The sequence below is a fragment of the Notolabrus celidotus genome, chromosome 20, assembly GCF_009762535.1.
Source record: "Notolabrus celidotus isolate fNotCel1 chromosome 20, fNotCel1.pri, whole genome shotgun sequence".
Lineage (NCBI taxonomy): Eukaryota > Metazoa > Chordata > Actinopteri > Labriformes > Labridae > Notolabrus > Notolabrus celidotus.
In genome coordinates, this window is record NC_048291.1 from 11,678,685 (window position 1) to 11,696,144 (window position 17,460).

At 42.4% G+C, this 17,460-nt stretch overlaps 1 protein-coding gene across 1 annotated transcript in view; it reads right to left on the reverse strand.

The window, feature by feature from the left end:
• LOC117832143 (centrosomal protein of 112 kDa-like) overlaps window positions 1-17,460 on the reverse strand; it is a 143,243-nt gene that overhangs the window by 51,459 nt on the left and 74,324 nt on the right. The window contains 2 exon segments of the mRNA XM_034711133.1: window positions 7,841-8,071; window positions 17,073-17,255. Coding sequence (XP_034567024.1) covers window positions 7,841-8,071; window positions 17,073-17,255 — 414 coding nt within the window.

Genomic DNA, 17,460 nt, shown 5'->3' on the forward strand with positions numbered 1-17,460 from the left:
TACAGCAAGGGTCACTTTGGTCACTACTAAACTACTGACCCAAACACTACTGTTGGTGTCAGAGGGCCACTCTGTCTTAGCACTACATTTGAATATGTGTTCCTCTGCTGGCAGCGCATTGATGTGAAAGAACAAAAAATACAGCCAGACTAAAAAATGAGTGATTTTGACAGCGATGTCAGGCTGTTTATTGTGGACACAAGAGGACATCTCTGTAAACTGGAGTACAGACGGAAAGAGAAGCACAGAGCTAGTGGGTTAACAAGCTGACTGGCATTCTCTGCGGATAATACACTAAAGGTGCATTTCGACCAAGAGTTCCGGGGTCTTTGGGTCTTTTAGCCCCGAGAACTACTTTCCCCGGAAGTAAAAGGTTCCTGTGCCCCCATTGTTTTCTGTGTTTTGAACGCGGGCTGAAGTCCCGGGTGGATTGTGAAAATCAGGCCAGTGACGTATGGAAAAAAAAAATTATATTCAATAATATTTTGAAATCTTAATAAAAAACTAAACTAGGATGCATTTCCAGGAACTCCCTGTGTTTCAACAACTGTGTAAACTCCACAAACACCGTTATGTTCAGCTGAAGGTCCCAGGACCTTTGAAAAGTACTACCCCCCCAAGCAGGGGCTTTTCAGGGGGGAGATTAACTACCCCTGAACTAAATTTAGACCCTGGTTCCTCCAGTTGAAACGCACGTAGTTCAGGGGTAAAGCCCCTAGTTCCGGGGTAAAGTTCTTGTGGTCGAAAAAAAAACTTTAATTATTGAAAAGTACCTGATACAACTCTACCTCAAAAACACTTAACTATCCTTTAAAGGCAGTGGACTAGTTGTTTAAGAATGAAACAGAAGGTTAATTTAACATTGCAAGCAATTGTAATAATGCACTACCCTCCTCTATTATATATTTAGTTGCCTCATCCTCAACCAAAGGACAGGCAGTGAAAGTTCAGGTCTCCTCTTCGCCTTCTCTTGCTAGTTTGCTAAAGTTCCTAATAATTGCTTGAACAGTTGATTGCTTTGCAGTCAATGACTGCCCGATGTGTGAAACCCATTGACATCAGTTGCTTCAGGGTTTTTGTGCTTGTGTTACTGCAGCTGTCCTCAGATCCTGCTTGTCCCAAGGGTTATTATCTTTAATATTACCTTTAACTAGTGAGAGGCTCCAACTTACTATGACGTTCAGGTCAGAGAACCGACTTGACAGTTCCAAAACATTCCACTTTTTAGTCTTTGATTTGGGTCATTGTACTGCTTGAATTTCACCTGCAGCTTCTTTGTCAGTTATCGTGTTATGCAGGCCCATGTCATAACATTACTCCCACTACGTTTAGGAACAAGGTGACCATTTTGGTAGAAGTTAAATGTGTCACCAGTCTGCATGATCTTCAGAACTCTGTAGGATCTTCTTAGTAGCTCTTTGGATATGAAACCTGGCTGTTTGGTCTTCAGTTTTGTAAGTGGTTTGCATTATGTTTTAAACTCTCCAGTTATTCTACCGAAGTCTTCCACTCATCCTGGATTGAGATAACCAATGTCTTGGAGATTCTTAATGATATGGTGGATTGTTTGAAAGGTTGTTTATCTTCATGATATCCATTAGGAAAGTAGAACATATACCAAACTGTTGTATTGTAAAATCTAAAAAAAAAGGACAACAAGTGTATATTTTCAAATCCCTTGTGCTGGTCTACAGAGCCAAATAGAAAAAACAAACAAGTCATTATCAAAATCCTCACTGAGCTGCCTGTATATTCATAAACAAACACACAACTTCTAATGCAAGGAAAACTCTTGTGTTTGTGCCGCTGCTATGATGTAATCATGTACCAACATCAAGCTCATACAAATTCAGACACACAGGTCTGATAATCTGAGAACAACCTAAACTTGATCTGTTTCTACCCTAAAATCAGATCCTTTGCACTGCCTCCCCGTCTCTTTGTCTCCCTGTTAGTGTGCTAGTGTGAGGTGAACGTGGGCCCTCTTTGATCATCCCTCAGCCTGTGTTTCTCTCCTCCTCGTCTAATCCATGACCGACTGAATAATGTGATTTGGTGTATCTCCAAATGGCAGAGGACCAACCTAATAAGTCAGCAGTGACAGAAGAGCAAAAGAGAAGAACAAGACGTGTCTGCGACAACAACGGCGACGACAACAACCTCGTACCACCATCTTCTGGCTGAGGGAGAGAACACTCACAAAGGCTCAGGGTGAACAGACTTATAGAGTTAGGATTACAGCTAGTGCGAATGGATTGATCAAATGTTGAAGTGTGACCTTTACCAACTGTCAGATTTTTCTAGTTAAACATCCTGCAAAAAAGCTATAAAACAAGCGACCAGAGCTGGTGCCATATTGGAACCGTGACTTAAGTGAGAATTGGAAAAATCAGCCATATGCATGTTTCAAAGAAAATGCATCTTGGGTGGTCTGTTTAGAAGTGCAGATCCCCAAATATGGATGTGAATGAAACAACAGCACACTGAAGCCACATTAAGATCCAATCGGTTAAACCACATTTAAGCATGGGTCAGGGACGCATGTGTCCACACATGGAGAACAGTGTGAAAGCAGATGCATCTCCAGCCACATGAAAAGGTTGCCTAGTCAGCGTTGTACAAAGCACAACAAACAAAATTTATACACAGATCATCGCCCTTTGGAAAACAGCTTTAAATGAGGGTTTGAACTCTGCGCCGGAGCTGAGGCAACAAAATGCAACTTCAACTCTTTCCTCCAGCTGTAAGACTGATCACAAACAATCAAATGCGAGTGGGAGGCCTAAATGTGCTTATAAATGATCACTGCAGACATGCTATGAAAGCTATGCAAAAGCCACAAGAACTGTAACCCACCAACAGGGTTCGCATGCAAAGGAAACGTCTGGATACAAGAGACTGGATGTGCAGAAGGCCAGCATTAGTCAATTAATCTTTGCCAGTGAGAAAATATCAATGAAACACACATTTGATCCCATTTGTTGGACAAAAACTGGAACTCTTAATGTCACAAAATCGCATTAAAGCTACTGTGAGGGATTTTTTTACGGTTTCTCAAACAGACTGAAACTAATAGTGAGGCCTCCTTATGACTTTGGTAACCAAACGAGACCATCAGCTTATAGACCGACACAAAGTGTGATTTTTAGTGCTTTAACTACCATGGGGGGGGGGGTAGGTGTCAAAAAGACATTCTGATTCATAATGAGTGATATATTCAACGGCTAAAAGAAAGCAGGATGACATTTTTTAGGTTTTTCCAGTGAAGGATAATCAGCACAGACAGTAATCACGTGCTGTCTAGCAAACTTTGATATGTCATCTTTAACCCCTTCACAAACTGCAGTGTCATGTTGAAAAAAAAAGCTGAAGAAATCTGCCTCTACATCTACATGACTTTTATTCTGTGTGAGTCAATTGACCTTTCAGAGACTGAACCTCTCAGTGTTTGAATGACACAGACTTCTCTCTTAAACTACCTGTGGGAAAAAAAGGCTAATTGCAAGACAGAGGCCTTCACACTCAGGTTTGTGCGTGTAAGAGAAGAGTGAGTGAACGTGGTAGTCCCTTTCATGTCAGGGTAGTCATGTGGGGCATGGCCAGAGGGGCGCTGGTGCTCTGACATGGGGAGCAGGGATTGGTGACGGCATGGCAAAAAGCTGCTCTCTCATTGGTTGGTGTTTGCCTCCAAGTGGTTTTGTCACACTAGGTTAGTATTTGATGAAGTTTCCTGTGCCTTTGATGCGAAGTGAAGTGGGTGTTGATGAACACACATGCACACACAGGGAAGTACTGCAAATATATACATACATTCACAACTCTATGTCCTTATGCTACTTTTCCAAAATGTTTAGGTATCACCTCGTTTTGCATTGCATATGTTTTTGTTTTAGTAGCAATACAAGTCATGACATTCTAAAAATGAGTACGGAGCACATTAGGGCTGGGCAATTTATCAAAAATCTATCAAATTTGTCACTGTTAATACCTTCCCCACTGTGTGTTTATCTGCTGTCCCCTTGAAAACATACTGCAACAGTCCAGTCTGCAACATGAAAACAACGTGGAGAAGACGCACACCGAGCCAACTGGGCAACTCCAACAGCTTGTACCAACGAAAAATGCCATGTCATGTTGGATTTAGTGAGGACAACACTAAATAAAGCCTTGGGTCCACAGGATGCGTTGCGTTACGGCTGCGCCGCACACGGCACAGCCGATACGTTCCCATTCTAGTCAATGCTCTAGGGTCCACAGGGTCCACAGGGTGCACTGCGGCGCGTCTCAGCTCAGTCTTCGGAGCATGCCCCCGTACCGCTCCGCCAGGGATACGCTTCAAGTCTATTTTCGATGGAGCCCATGCTCAGCACGCGTCAATATGCACAGAAAAGAATGACATGCACGAGGATCGCATGCAACATTCGCCAATTTCAAAATAAAACATCATATACGGACTCCCGACCGTTTAAAGATCGTATAGATCAGAAATACTCATCGATTATGGACGTAAGCTACAAACAGCCACATATCTGTGATCCATGTTGACTACAACAGGACTTTAAGATGATAACTGTATCAGAAGATAACAGGACGACAAAATATAGCCGAATGATTCATATTAAACTCATCTAAACCTCATCTAAAGGCATCTTGTGGACTTTGCATACACCAAGTCAGTATGGGTCTGCATTATTTCCTACACTTACGCAAAAACACTTGGGTCCACACGTGTATCAGTGAGAATTTGCATCAAGTTTTTCCAGAAGGTCAAAGAGCCATGCTCTCCAAACTTGGAGGAAATACAGTTTGAATCTGCTGTGAGGAACTCTAAAGTTTGTGCTGACTTTGGCGCCCCATACAGACAGCGATGTACATCTCCTGTCTTTGCTGATTTATTCCTGAACATGCAGAAGTAGTACTTTTCTGACAAAAAATATCAAGTTTCCAGATGGTATTCAGTTTTAGTTGACCCTAAAGCCTCCTGTACCTTAGGTTTTTTGTATTGACAATCAGGGAGAGAGCATGCTAAAGAACCTTTCTCTAATCTAAAAGCTCCAAGATTATAAAGAACCTTCTAATAAGCACTTACTGTAAATATGACATATTTGGAGCTCGTGATCATACAGAGACCTGTGCTCTCATGTGTATGTATGGTAGAACACCTTGTTCCCACACTTCCTCAGAGCACAGCCTATCAAAACAAAACAAAACAAAAAGGAAAATAAATCTCCTGATGTTCTAGGTTTTGCCACAACTTTAATGCAAGCTGGGTTTGGTGCTGTGGGATGAGGGCATGGGGAAAGACAGAGAGAGTGATGGTGGAGGTGTGGAGGACAAAAAGAAAGTTTGATAAGGAGGTGGTGTGGGTGAGAGGCAGGATTCGTTCTCGCTGTAGCCCAGAGATGAGGCGTCTTTATCTGGCACAGAGGCAGCTTCACAGGCCCCTCAGTGGAGAATGGAGATTGGGAGGTCTGGGGTTGTGTGTGTTCAGTCTCACCAGTGAACGGAGCCACACACACACGCACACACACACACACACGCACACGCACACACTCACACACACACACTTCCAAAGATAAACTTCAATAGCAGACAGACTAAAACACCCCACCCTCACACACTTTCTCCTTCCTACCTCCATCACTTTTCCTTCTCTCCTCCTTTCTTTTTGATGCAGCTCAAATGTATGGAACTATCGCAACGTCTGATCTTATCTCTTATGATATTCTGTTTCTCATTATTTCATTCCAATAGCTTCCACTGACTACTCCCAAAACATCACCCCCATCCCCCTGTATCCCTCTCTGTCTCTCCCTTAAACGCATGCGTCTTTGATGGGAATCCATTCATGGATTTAATGGATTTCTCCAGCCTTTTTTCCAGGATCTGGAAGATGTGTTCAAAAAAGGAAAAAAAAGGAAAAGCTGGCCTGCCCGGGCTCTGCTTCCAAGAGTATGTGGACTGCAGAGGACAGCATTTCTGTCTGCATCAAAAGAATGAGAAATTTCAGCTTACAAAACAGGGCGGACGAGTCAATATGGATCTGAGGACTGACTGACTTCAATACCATGTGGAAAAAAGCAGGGCAAAACCAGATAGTGAAACTTTTCCCTGCCCACTCCGAAGTCAAACTTGGAAACAGATTAGAAAGTAGAAAAAAGGGGGAAAAGTAAGACGTTCAACCTTTGGTGAGTTTTTTTTTTAGAAGCATGCACTTTTAGCTGACAAAAAAGGACTGAGAAATCATTAATCTTTTTCATAAAAAGTGAAACTAGCACATTGCTTTTAGTGTTATCAGTTTAAGTTCAACTTTCAGCCTCGCTGCTTTGAATCCACTCCAGATTCTCCGACAACTGTGGGTCATTTTTCCCCGTGTACAAAACAGATGAGTGAAGGTAAAGGAATTAAAGTGCGCCAAAAAGATAAAATAGCTTTTAGCTGCTAAACAGCCATCACATATCCAAAAGAGATAAAAAGGGACCGACAGGACACAGCATGATTTCTTCAAACAAGGATTACCCTGTAATAAGCACACTTTCCCTCCGATCTCTTTTTCTTCAGTACCCCTGGTTCTGTGTGCCATATGGAACCAAAATGGCCGCCTGGGTGCTTTGGAGGTCCTTGCATTCCGGGGCTAATGCTGCGCAGCTGGCGCGGGATGGTGTCTAATGAAAAATGCTCTCTTTGATGGGCCCTGCAGAGGGATTAGGTTCTGATCAACACCACCTTAGGTCAGCTTCCTGCTAGACCAGCACAAGATTATGGGTGATTTCCCAGCTGTGGGTCCAGTTTCTTTGGAGGTGAAAGGAATCGAATATGAGACAGAAAGAATGAGAAAGAGAGACAGAATCTCTGGACTTCTAATTGAAGTACTTCCTATTTGACTAAGATAGCAAAAAGTAAAGCTGTGGTTTCCCCTCTTTGACTTAATGCCGATCTACTTACCGGTGTGTGTATTTCAAACAGGTAGACCTCATGAGTGAAACAGGGACAAACTGAACTCTGAAGTTCTACAAAGATGCAAAAGATATGTCATGTGTTTAATGAACTAAACAGGACTGTGGGTATGTCTGGAATGACTTATGAATATTCTGCTATAACAGACACAGCACAGGTTGCAACAGATCTCTGCCTCTAAGCAGTTGGAGCAGGTTGTACGACTTAACATCGGAGGAAGTTTGAGCCCTGCACCTGCTGTCCACATTTGTCCTTCACCAAGTACCTGAATTTCAATGGATTTCTGTCATCTGCATGGGAGTACAGTATATGTGTGTGTGTGTGTGTGTGTGTGTGTGTGTGTGTGTGTGTGTGTGTGTGTGTGTGTGTGTGTGTGTGTGTGTGTGTGTGCGTGTGTGTGTGCGTGCGTAGGGAGACACGATTTGTAAAAGGCTTTGGATAAAAGTGCAACATAACTAGTCCCTGTCCTCCCCTGCAACACACGCAGACAACACAAACACAATCTGTTCTCACTGTCAGCACTGATGAGAAACAATAGCTAGACAAAGACTGCACTGTTTGACAAATATCTATGGGAGAGGGAGACAAAAGCAGAGGCAGAGGCAGAGGCACAGGGAGACGCATTTAAAAGATTAAAAAAAAAAACTGGATTGCGTACTACACCTTTAGAGACCGCTTCACCTGTGGAGTGACATTACCTCCCCTATGCCTTATTTAGCTGCTTAATTGACTGTTTATCTGCATATTAAGACATGAGTGTTCCCCAAATGTCTTCTTTGATTCTGTATTAAGAATGGAATCATGACTTTTTAAGCTATCTTGAGAACAGAGAATAGATTGATGTAACTTGCTTTAAAACAACATTTCTTGTGATTTCCCCCACCTTGTCTTGTGAAGCGTCTCTCTCCTGCTGGTGGTTCCTCTCGAGGTCACTGCGGATGCGCTCCATGTCAGAGCGGAGCCGGTCCAGGGAGGCCTCTTTGTCCAGGAACGCCTTTTGTTTTTCCTCCTCTCGGAGCATGGCCATGTCTGCCAACTGTTGCTTATGCTGCGCAGAAGCCTCTTGCAGCTCATCATGAAGATCTGACAACTGGGCTTCCAAATCTGAAATTGCCTGAAAGAGAGAGACACAGATATGTAGAATGGATTAAGAGGAGTAATATTAACTTACATACTGCACATTTTATATAGCAGCAAAATGTGGGGGCATTTATGGGAAGATTTCATCATAAAACTGTTGATAAAAGAGGTAAAAAATGGAAAGAAATGCTCGTAACTGGTGAATTGAGATGTTCTTGTGCTACATTTTTATATACTGTATTAGTCAGGTGACTTTCCAAGGGTCAGACTTCTTCACTGATCATCCCTGGATGTTATTTTGTTATGCCCCTGATAGGTTTATGACTATATGTGCTTATTTAATGCGCAAATTACAAAACTTTTCATGAACCACCCATACTCCAGCCCACCGTCACACATATCTGCAACTGTTAAATGCCTTGTCAGTGGTCTAGCTTTATCACAAGCGGAGCAAGTTTACTGGCAATAAAGTGTAAATGTAATGAAGAGAAACAGGAAATGACTGTATGGGATTTATGGGGATGAAGTATGCGTAGATTGGCATCTACTCACAGAGAGATGTAGAGAAATCTCCAGCATGCACTGTAAGATTTGAGTACAGAGAGATGTAGCTACTGTATCTTGGTGTGAATGAGTTCCTTTACAGTCAAACTGAATATAGAAAAGTTTCTCTAACATACTTAAATGTGTCGGTTTTCCTCTGGGGTTTGTGTGTGGAGGCTGATGCGATGGCACGACCCTGTTTTTGACCTCTCTCTTTTTAAACCGCTCAGCTTTGACTTTGCCCAGCCAGAGCCCTTTAATAGAGCTGCCAGTGAGAGTCAACATTATATCGTAGGAATGCTAATAAGGACAACCCCGTGGCCTCTGAAACTCCAGAAAATCAGACTGGCCTGACAATGTGCAATACAACTAAATCTCCAGAGTTTGGGCGATGTCAAAAGGAGACGATAAGCGCACTGTTTGGTCAAAAAAACTGCAACACTGAGCCAGCGTGATTAAGATTGTTTGAGAGGAAAATGAGAGCGGGGTCTAAGAGCTGAAAGAATTATTCTCTTAATCTAAATTTCACATTATTTCAAACTGAAAGGTCTAGTGAGAGGGCAAACTGTGAGAAATACATACCACATAAAACACGTATTAGTATAATACAGTAACTCCGTCCGATTTATGACAACGATGAGCAAAAATCATTGTAGGTGCCTTCTGAATGCTTTGCAGAGTTTCACCCTTCCTTACCTATATTGCACTTATTCCCCAGCTATTGCACATCCTCATTACTCTCTTTGGTTTACTTGGTTTATTTCTTACTTTGGTTTGAACTCGGTGCTCTGCCTCATGCCCCCCCTCCCTCTCCTCAAAAGCATGGGCATCCCAGGACAACGCCATGTTAAGGCAATCAGACAGAAAGTGTCTGAAGTCTTTTTTAGCGGGCACTGGGGAGAATCAAAGAGACTTCAAAGGGGTGTCACAAAAACAGGCAGATGCTGTGGCTCCGTGTTATACCCCCCCCCCCCTCCATCTCCTCTCTTCCCTCCTCCTCCCCTCCTTACACTGGCACACACAAACAGATCTGCTTCAGCACACAAACATACATGGGCAAAGAGCCACATGTGGTCTTGCTGTCTCACACACACACACACACACACACACACACACACACACACACACACACACACACAAAGTGGCATGCAGCACATTCGGAGAGAAAATAAGGTGAAAAACAAACATGAACAATCCTTCACGTCTCACTCCCCCGTCTCTCCACATTACCAGTCGCACTTCTTCTCTGGAGCCTTCAAGGGCAACCAGCTATTAGATCTGAGCCTTGAAGAGTCTTTAATGTATAATTCTCTCTTTAACAAATGTGGCCGATCAGTCATCCAAAAAGAGAGAGAGAGAGAAAAAAAAGTCTTTTAATAAATTGGAGTATAATCTTCCAGAACAGAGGCATTGGTGATGACACTTCAGAAAGTTAAAGCCAAAAGAGCATGTTTCCTTTGGAAGTGAGCGAGCACAGCCGCTTCCACAGGGCACATTTTAGCATGCTGATGTGGAGCTCTGTGACGAAGCAGCTCTTCGTGACAATAGGAGGGCGGCTATGAAACGCATCGGGTCGAAGCATGTCAGATAAGAAGACAAAAGACTGCCAGAGCCACTGAAGAGAGACGGGAAGAGAATGGAACGATTGTTAATGGACCGTACAGTTCAATCAAGAGAAGATGACACAAAGTCAAGTGGAGATGGGAAGCAAAGTAAATACAGTTATTACGTGTGAATGGATGCACAAACATGAAGGGAGGACTGATGAGTTCCTTGCCATCTATACAAACTTTATCACAACATTTATTGACACTGCATCCTTTTTGGACTCAACAGCTAGGATGTGCTAAAAGTACAGCAGGCAATGTTTGATTTGAACGAAGCTTCAAGCTACTTTTCATAGCTTGAGTTCAGTCCCAATAGAACAATCATTCTGCTGTTTCATTTTAAGAAAATGTTCATGGATCACTGCCGGATATTCATTTAATGACATAAGACATAACTGATACGTTTCTCTATAGAAAAGCATTACATGAGAATGAAATAACTACAACCAGGCAGATATTATGACCTGGCAAACACAGGTGTAACTGATAACATTTACAATGGCTGTATTCCACACAGGCATGCCGGTGCCAGCGTCCTGGTATTATTCACGCTGGTATAATGACATGGCTCACAGGCACACCATAATGGAACAGAGCTATAATTAATCTCATTAGTTACTGTACACTTAGGCTTTTCTTGCTGAGATCACTCAATGTGAGTCAGTAATATTTATTAGCATGACAGGTGGAACACTTTAAGCTTTGACTCTTTGGAGCTGAAATTTTTAACTTCTGTCCAGACTTTTATTTGTAAAGACATATTTTGACATTTTGGGAACTACAAGTTTTTTTTTCTCAGCTTAGAGTTAAATGGGGAGAATAAAATAGTCAATTAACTGTACTTTAAACTCTTTTTCAATACGTTGCATTCACCCATTAACACTCATACAAACACTAATAGCAGAGGATGTTAAGTAAAGAGCCCATCAGCTCCTGGCTATGCTGCCGGTGAAATTCTGGGTTCATTATCTTGGCCCAAGGACACTTTGACACATGTACTGCAAGCAATAGGGTCAAACCACCAAGCCATAAGTAAATAATGATTCAAGTCGTGGCGGCTCACAAATTAAATCATTATTTACTTAATCAATGAAAGGTTGCTCCTGCAGTACATGTGTCAACGCGTCAAGATACTGAACTCATATTGCTCCCGACAGCATAGCCAGGAGCTGATGGGCTCTTTACAGCATTCTCTGCTTTGTGTATGTACGTGTGTTAATACATGGTCAGATACAGCCATGGTGTCTGACCATTTTTAGTGTTTGTCTTTGAGGTGATGGCTAGCACATCTTTTTGCACCAAAGGAAATACTCTACATCAGCGTTGTGAGTGAACGCACTCATATTTGGGTGAACGATTAACTGAACCGCTCAGTTTGCAAACTCATGAACGGGAATGTGAGTGTGGTTCACTCTGGAGGCGGTGAACGACCGCTCACAGGTATCAAGAGTTGCCGCGAGTTACAGAGTAAGGTATTTACTGCAGCCAAAGTCAGATTTACGACACCTGACAGGCATTTGGCATGGTTAATGCTTCTAGCAATCTTGGTGTAAGCGGTACCTGTGAAGCCAGCTGGTGTGAACATTTGAAGGAGTTTTAAGAATAGGGCAGATCCCAATGGGGTAAAAACTGGTCTGGTTTTAGAGAGATTTAGCTTTTTGAGAATAAGTAACAGTTCCCTTTTAGTGTCTAACTTTACCCTTAGCCCTTCTATTTTAGGGGATCTTCCCTGTGAATTGGGGTGTTAAATCAGATCCTTTATATATTCAGCTGACGGATTGTAAAGTTATATGGGTGTTCCTAAGTTTTCAAAGCTGCAGATTTTTCCTGTGTTTGTTGGGATTTCCTTGGCTTTTACATTTAATATCTGTCTATGATTATGTAGTTTAGGAAATGTCAATGATTGAGGGCTGGGGACTGAAGCATAGAAGGCTCTACTTAAAAGAAAATAGGGGGGTACTGGTGGCCTAGCGGTCTAAGAGCCTCACATACAGAGGCTACAGTCCTTATCGCAGGGGTCGCCGGTTCAATTCCCGGCTTCGACCATTTCCTGTCTTTCCCCGCTCTCTACTCCCTACATTTCCTGTCTCTCTTCAGCTTTCCTATTGAATAAAGGCGAAAAAGCCCCCAAAAAGTGCTGCAAAAAAAAGGAACGAGAACTAGTTCATTTTAGTGTAAGAGCTGAACTCGGAGCTCTCATTTTTAGTGTGAAGTGGCACAACACTGCTCTACATACATAAAAATGGGGTCAATCTTGCTTTATACACTTGTCTAGAAAGCTAATGTCTGACTACTTCTTGAACATACATTCTCTTTACTTTAAACTTTACAAAGCACTGCCTTCACCTTCATGCTAAGCTAGCTACAGTTAAAGTGCTCACTCTAACTCATACGTAAACTTGTTATAGTAAAAGTTAATATGTTTTATTAACAACTGAAAGATCAGAAATCTTGATCATTTTTCTGCATAACAAACTGTGAAGAGAAGCAGCTCCACAAAAGAAGAGATGCAATGTGATAGTTTGACTTCATGGATTCTTCTCTGGTTGGATTAAAGCTGTGTGCATTAATGTTCATATTCAGCTATGCTGTTTGAGAGGTCACCATGAGGTGCAGAATAGGTTTTGACAATGCACTGCTATTGTAAGCAACTTAAAAAAGACTAATGCTCAACAGTAAAGTCACAAATTCTGATTTTTTTTTGCCTCAAAATAATGAGAGAAGGTATTGTTTATACGGTATGTATGCACCATTAGAGTGACTTGAGTAAAGATAACATAGGTAAGAATGTTCTGATGAATACTAAAAAAAATGCTATCTGCAAACAAGACGTGATGTAAGCACATGCTAAATGGCTTGAAGTAGCTGAAATAGAGTGGTAATGCGCAGCACATCACAGAGAATCAGTCACCAGCGACGACTTTGCCCATGATCAGTCGTCTTGACTGAACAGAATATCTGGGCTCCAACATTCGTACTCGAGCGTATGTGGGAACATGTGATGAAATCATTTAAAGAATCACAAACACAGTGACATGCCAGCTCAGTGGGATACTCATCTACTACAGAAAGTCATTGAGTAACAAGACAAGAGCCACTTGACAATACCAGATCTCAGGGACCAATCATTTGGTAAATGACAATACACAAGCACCGAGACGATCAATGTGCTCGCTGTTCTAGCTGTCCGCCTTGTTCTTCTCATCAGACATCCTTTGACTTACTCTGTCATCACCCTCTTCATTTGACTCATCATAATCACGTACTCAGGATTGAAACGCTTTGAAAAATTGACAGCATCATTATTTAGTCCATCACGGCCCAGAAGAAAGACCTCACAAGGCTCTCGCTCTCTCCCATGCTGTTTGAAGTCCAGATGGCATGTACGTTGCTTTAAAAAAGAAAGCATAATTATTCAGGAAAATAATACCCATTAAATGAGTTTTGAGGAGGAGCCGGTTTGAAAAAATATGAGTGATGGCTTTTGCGAAGAACAAACAATTCCGTTGTTTGTTTGCACCAAAAAGAAAAATTAAACAAGGCTTCAATTAATTTATAATGCTGGGCCTAGTTTTTGAAGTCAAACTCCTGCTATTGTTTAAATATTGAAAGCCTCACATACACAACATGGAGTATATGAAGAACAAAAGCAACAGGGAAATATGTTTAACCCATTTATCTTACAATACCATTTACTTCTACAATCTCTTACTTCTTTTATGATGGTCAGGAAGATATGTTTTACAGAGGAGGTTTTTTTTTTCATAGATCTGACAACAAAGTTGTTTGATAAGTTAAGAATGAAAGAATTGAGAAACTTTTCTTCTGGAGTGACTGTAACAACAGAGGGGAAGAGTGAGGAGGCAAAGAGGGAAGTCCACTGCGTCAGGATTTGGGATTATTAGAGTGAGGGATCCCCAAAAACAGTCTACAAAACTCCTTCATCCTCTGGGGGGCATTGATCAGCTAACAGAGCGACACAGAGCATGCTGCGGGCGAACAAGGGTAATTTCATCATCCTGGACTGACAGGCAACACAGGGTTCTTTTTAACTTAAGAAAAACAAACATTTAAAAGCGTGAAGTCGTTTAGGAGACAAGAAAATCCCGGTCCCAAAGGATGGAAATTGTGAGTTAATCCTCTGAGTCAGTGGGGTGCCAGCTCCACACTCCAGATTTTGAACTCAGCAGCTTAATGCTAGTTCTTTCAATACAGAGGAATTCACATGTAACATTGAACAGGCACGATAACTTTAAGTGTAAAGCATATTGAGCTGCATACTTAGTGAAGCAAAGAAAACAAAGTCTGTCACGGGGAGGACATTGTGTCCCTGTGCTTTTTATTCCAGCTCTTCGCCGTTCCGACTCATTGGCTCTACTTCTCAAACACGACGCCAGAGTCACGAATATAATTTATTACTGTCCCACCGCATCAAGGAGATGAGTGGGTATTACTCAACCAGTGGTGTGTATGACTGACGTTTGCTGTCACCTTAGCAAACTTCCCCGCTGTGAGTGTGCTTCAGGGAAGACTGAGAGACAGTGTGGGAAGGAGAGAGGCAGAAATAATGAGGCCTGAGTAGCCTATTGGGTTGTCAGTTACTGGTGTTAGACTTGATAATAATAATATCGCTGTCCATCTGACCCCATGTAGAGGGAGAGTTTCGTTTGATAGGCTTGGAGAAGTCCTGTGATTCCAGAAGCAAGAGAAAAACTAAAGGAGAAAAGCCGCTGCAGGACTTGCTCACAGGGGAAACTTTAGATTTTCTATAAACACTGAGAAAAAGCAGCTTTGTGAAAATCAATTCAAATTTCCAGAACTTAATTAGCTCAGTGTTATGAGTCCAGAAAGGCTTTAAAAGCCACATAGCTATTAGCATGGCAATACTAGTTCTCTGGGGGTAAACAACTTTGGTATAGCAAAAGTGTTTAATAATAAGTGGCTTTGCAAAATGTAAAAAAGCTCATGTTTAATACATATCTGCTGCTGGTGTGTCAGCTTCTTGTCATTCTAACAGCGCCTCCATGGAACAGCACTTACACAGGGAGTCAAACCAGCTCACATCTTAACCAGTTTCACAGACCTCACCATCCTGTCCTCCATCTTTTCCAAGGCCTGAGTGAAAATCTGGATTGCTGCCGCTTTAACATCTGACATCAGGCAGACGTCTGATCTCCACTCAAAATGCTGCATGCGCAAACTGAGCATGTGAGACGAGTACCGGGGAAGTTTGTTTTCTGTCACCCACCGAGATCCTAAATTTGTCAAACCACGCGTCATTTTGACACGAGTAGGACGGCATGTTATCAGCAGAAATGTCCTGTTGTGACGGCATCTCCGGAAAAGCGGAAAAACACACATACACACACGCTGGTGCCATCGGTGCTATGAAATTCATCACAAATATTAGACAAGGGAGCATTAGAGAGGGGATGAAAAGGGGGTAAACTTTCCCTCATGATTTACAGTTTCTCTGCCTTTTAGACAGCTGGGACACAAGCCAACTAATATAACATACTGCCATTGCGCTATAAATTGACTTCTAGTACTCTGTGTGACAGTTGCATTTTGTTTGAGAAGTTATGAATGACACTTAAGTTGTCATTTGAGCTGGCAACAGGGGATTTTTTTTAACACAAGTAGCCGTATTTCTCTAGTTTTATTGTTTAAACTTACTCAGTAAGCGTAAACAAAGAAGTGAGTGTTAAAAGCTGTAACTACTGTTGCATTTCAAATGAAAATAATGATGATTTATTGCAATAAAAGAGATATAAATCATGTCATAAACGCACCTAGTCATTTGATTACACAGAAGAAATGACAAAAAAAAGAAGATAGCGCAACAGTGAGAATTTTTCGCCATTCATTCACCGTCTGGCAGAATCTGTGCCCACATTTGGTGTGAGCAAATCCTCTTCCCAAAATCAACACGTCTGGTTAGATCCCCATCTCCAGACCATGATCAATAAAATGCTCGGCATGCTGACAATGTCCGTTTCTCCGTGAAGCCTGAAGAGTCAAACACATCCTCAGCTGGGTGCTGGTTTGTCAAATGGCTTCCCACTGAGCTCCAAGCTAGCCCAGTCTGCTGAGAGGCAAAGACAGAGCGATGGGTTTGAGATGAAGACCTGCTGCTGGTTTGGCTAAATAGTCACAGAGCAGCCTGTCAAGTGTCAGATGAGTCCATTAATATAGTCCACAACGTCAAACACTCATTGTGTCCGCCAATGCTGCAATGAGAGAGCAAGCATCGTTTTCCGGAGGGAGATGGCTACCTGCAGTGAGAGGAGAATATCATGTAGAGATGCACTTCGCTGGGAGTACACGCCGCTTCGCGTTGGTCCACGAGCGCACAGTGGAAAATAAGAGAGAAATTCAAGCCAGGATTTAGGATTTAGGATTTAGGAATAAAAGCTTGGCGCTCAAATAAACAGGTTTCTTCTCCTTCATCTGGCTACCTGTGGTTTCTGCATTTCATGTCTTTACACTTCCTCCACAAAACCCTGCAGCGGTAAATAACGAAAAACAAAAAAAAATCAGTTGAGAATGGAAGTTAGGAAGGTGCGAGTTTTTGTTCTTTCTTTGAATTTTTCTAAAAGTTTTTGTTTCGCGCATTGCTGTTTTAAGAAAACTAAAGTTTATCTCCATTCCGAAAGCAAAATCCAGATTCTTCTGTGCGCTTTCACCCGAAATACAGTAATTCTTTAAAACTATTCACACCCAATATCAGTTTCATTCCTGGTTGAAGTGAAAAACTGTCTTTAACCCGCTGTGCTTTTGAAACCCCAGGAAAACGTCAATGGGCAAAATACAAAATGGTTGTCCACGGGAGAGCAGTGGGTCAGCATGTGTGTGTGCAAACGTGGATCAGTGGAGACCCCCTACCTGAGCATCGCGCTTCCTCCACTCCTGGGTGTGCTGTTGGTGCTGTTGCAGGGCCGCCCTGGCCTGCCTCTCCAGGCTGCTCACCTCCCGCTGGCGCTCCTGGACCAGGCTGTCCTTTTCCGCGCTGTGCTGCTGCTGTAGCCGCGTCCTCTCCTGCTCGTGCTGCATACGCTGCTCAGCCATCTGATTGGACAAGCAGGCAAAGAGAGACTTCATCAGCCAACACACACTCAGAGCAACCCTGTCGTCATGACAACTTGTCCATCCATTCATCCTCCCTTCGTCCTATTCCTTTTACCCTTTGCCTCCACCTAGAACACCCAAGAAATTTGGCAAAATCGGTGAGACGGCGGGAAAAAAAAAAAAGCCAGAAAAGTTTCTCTGCTTC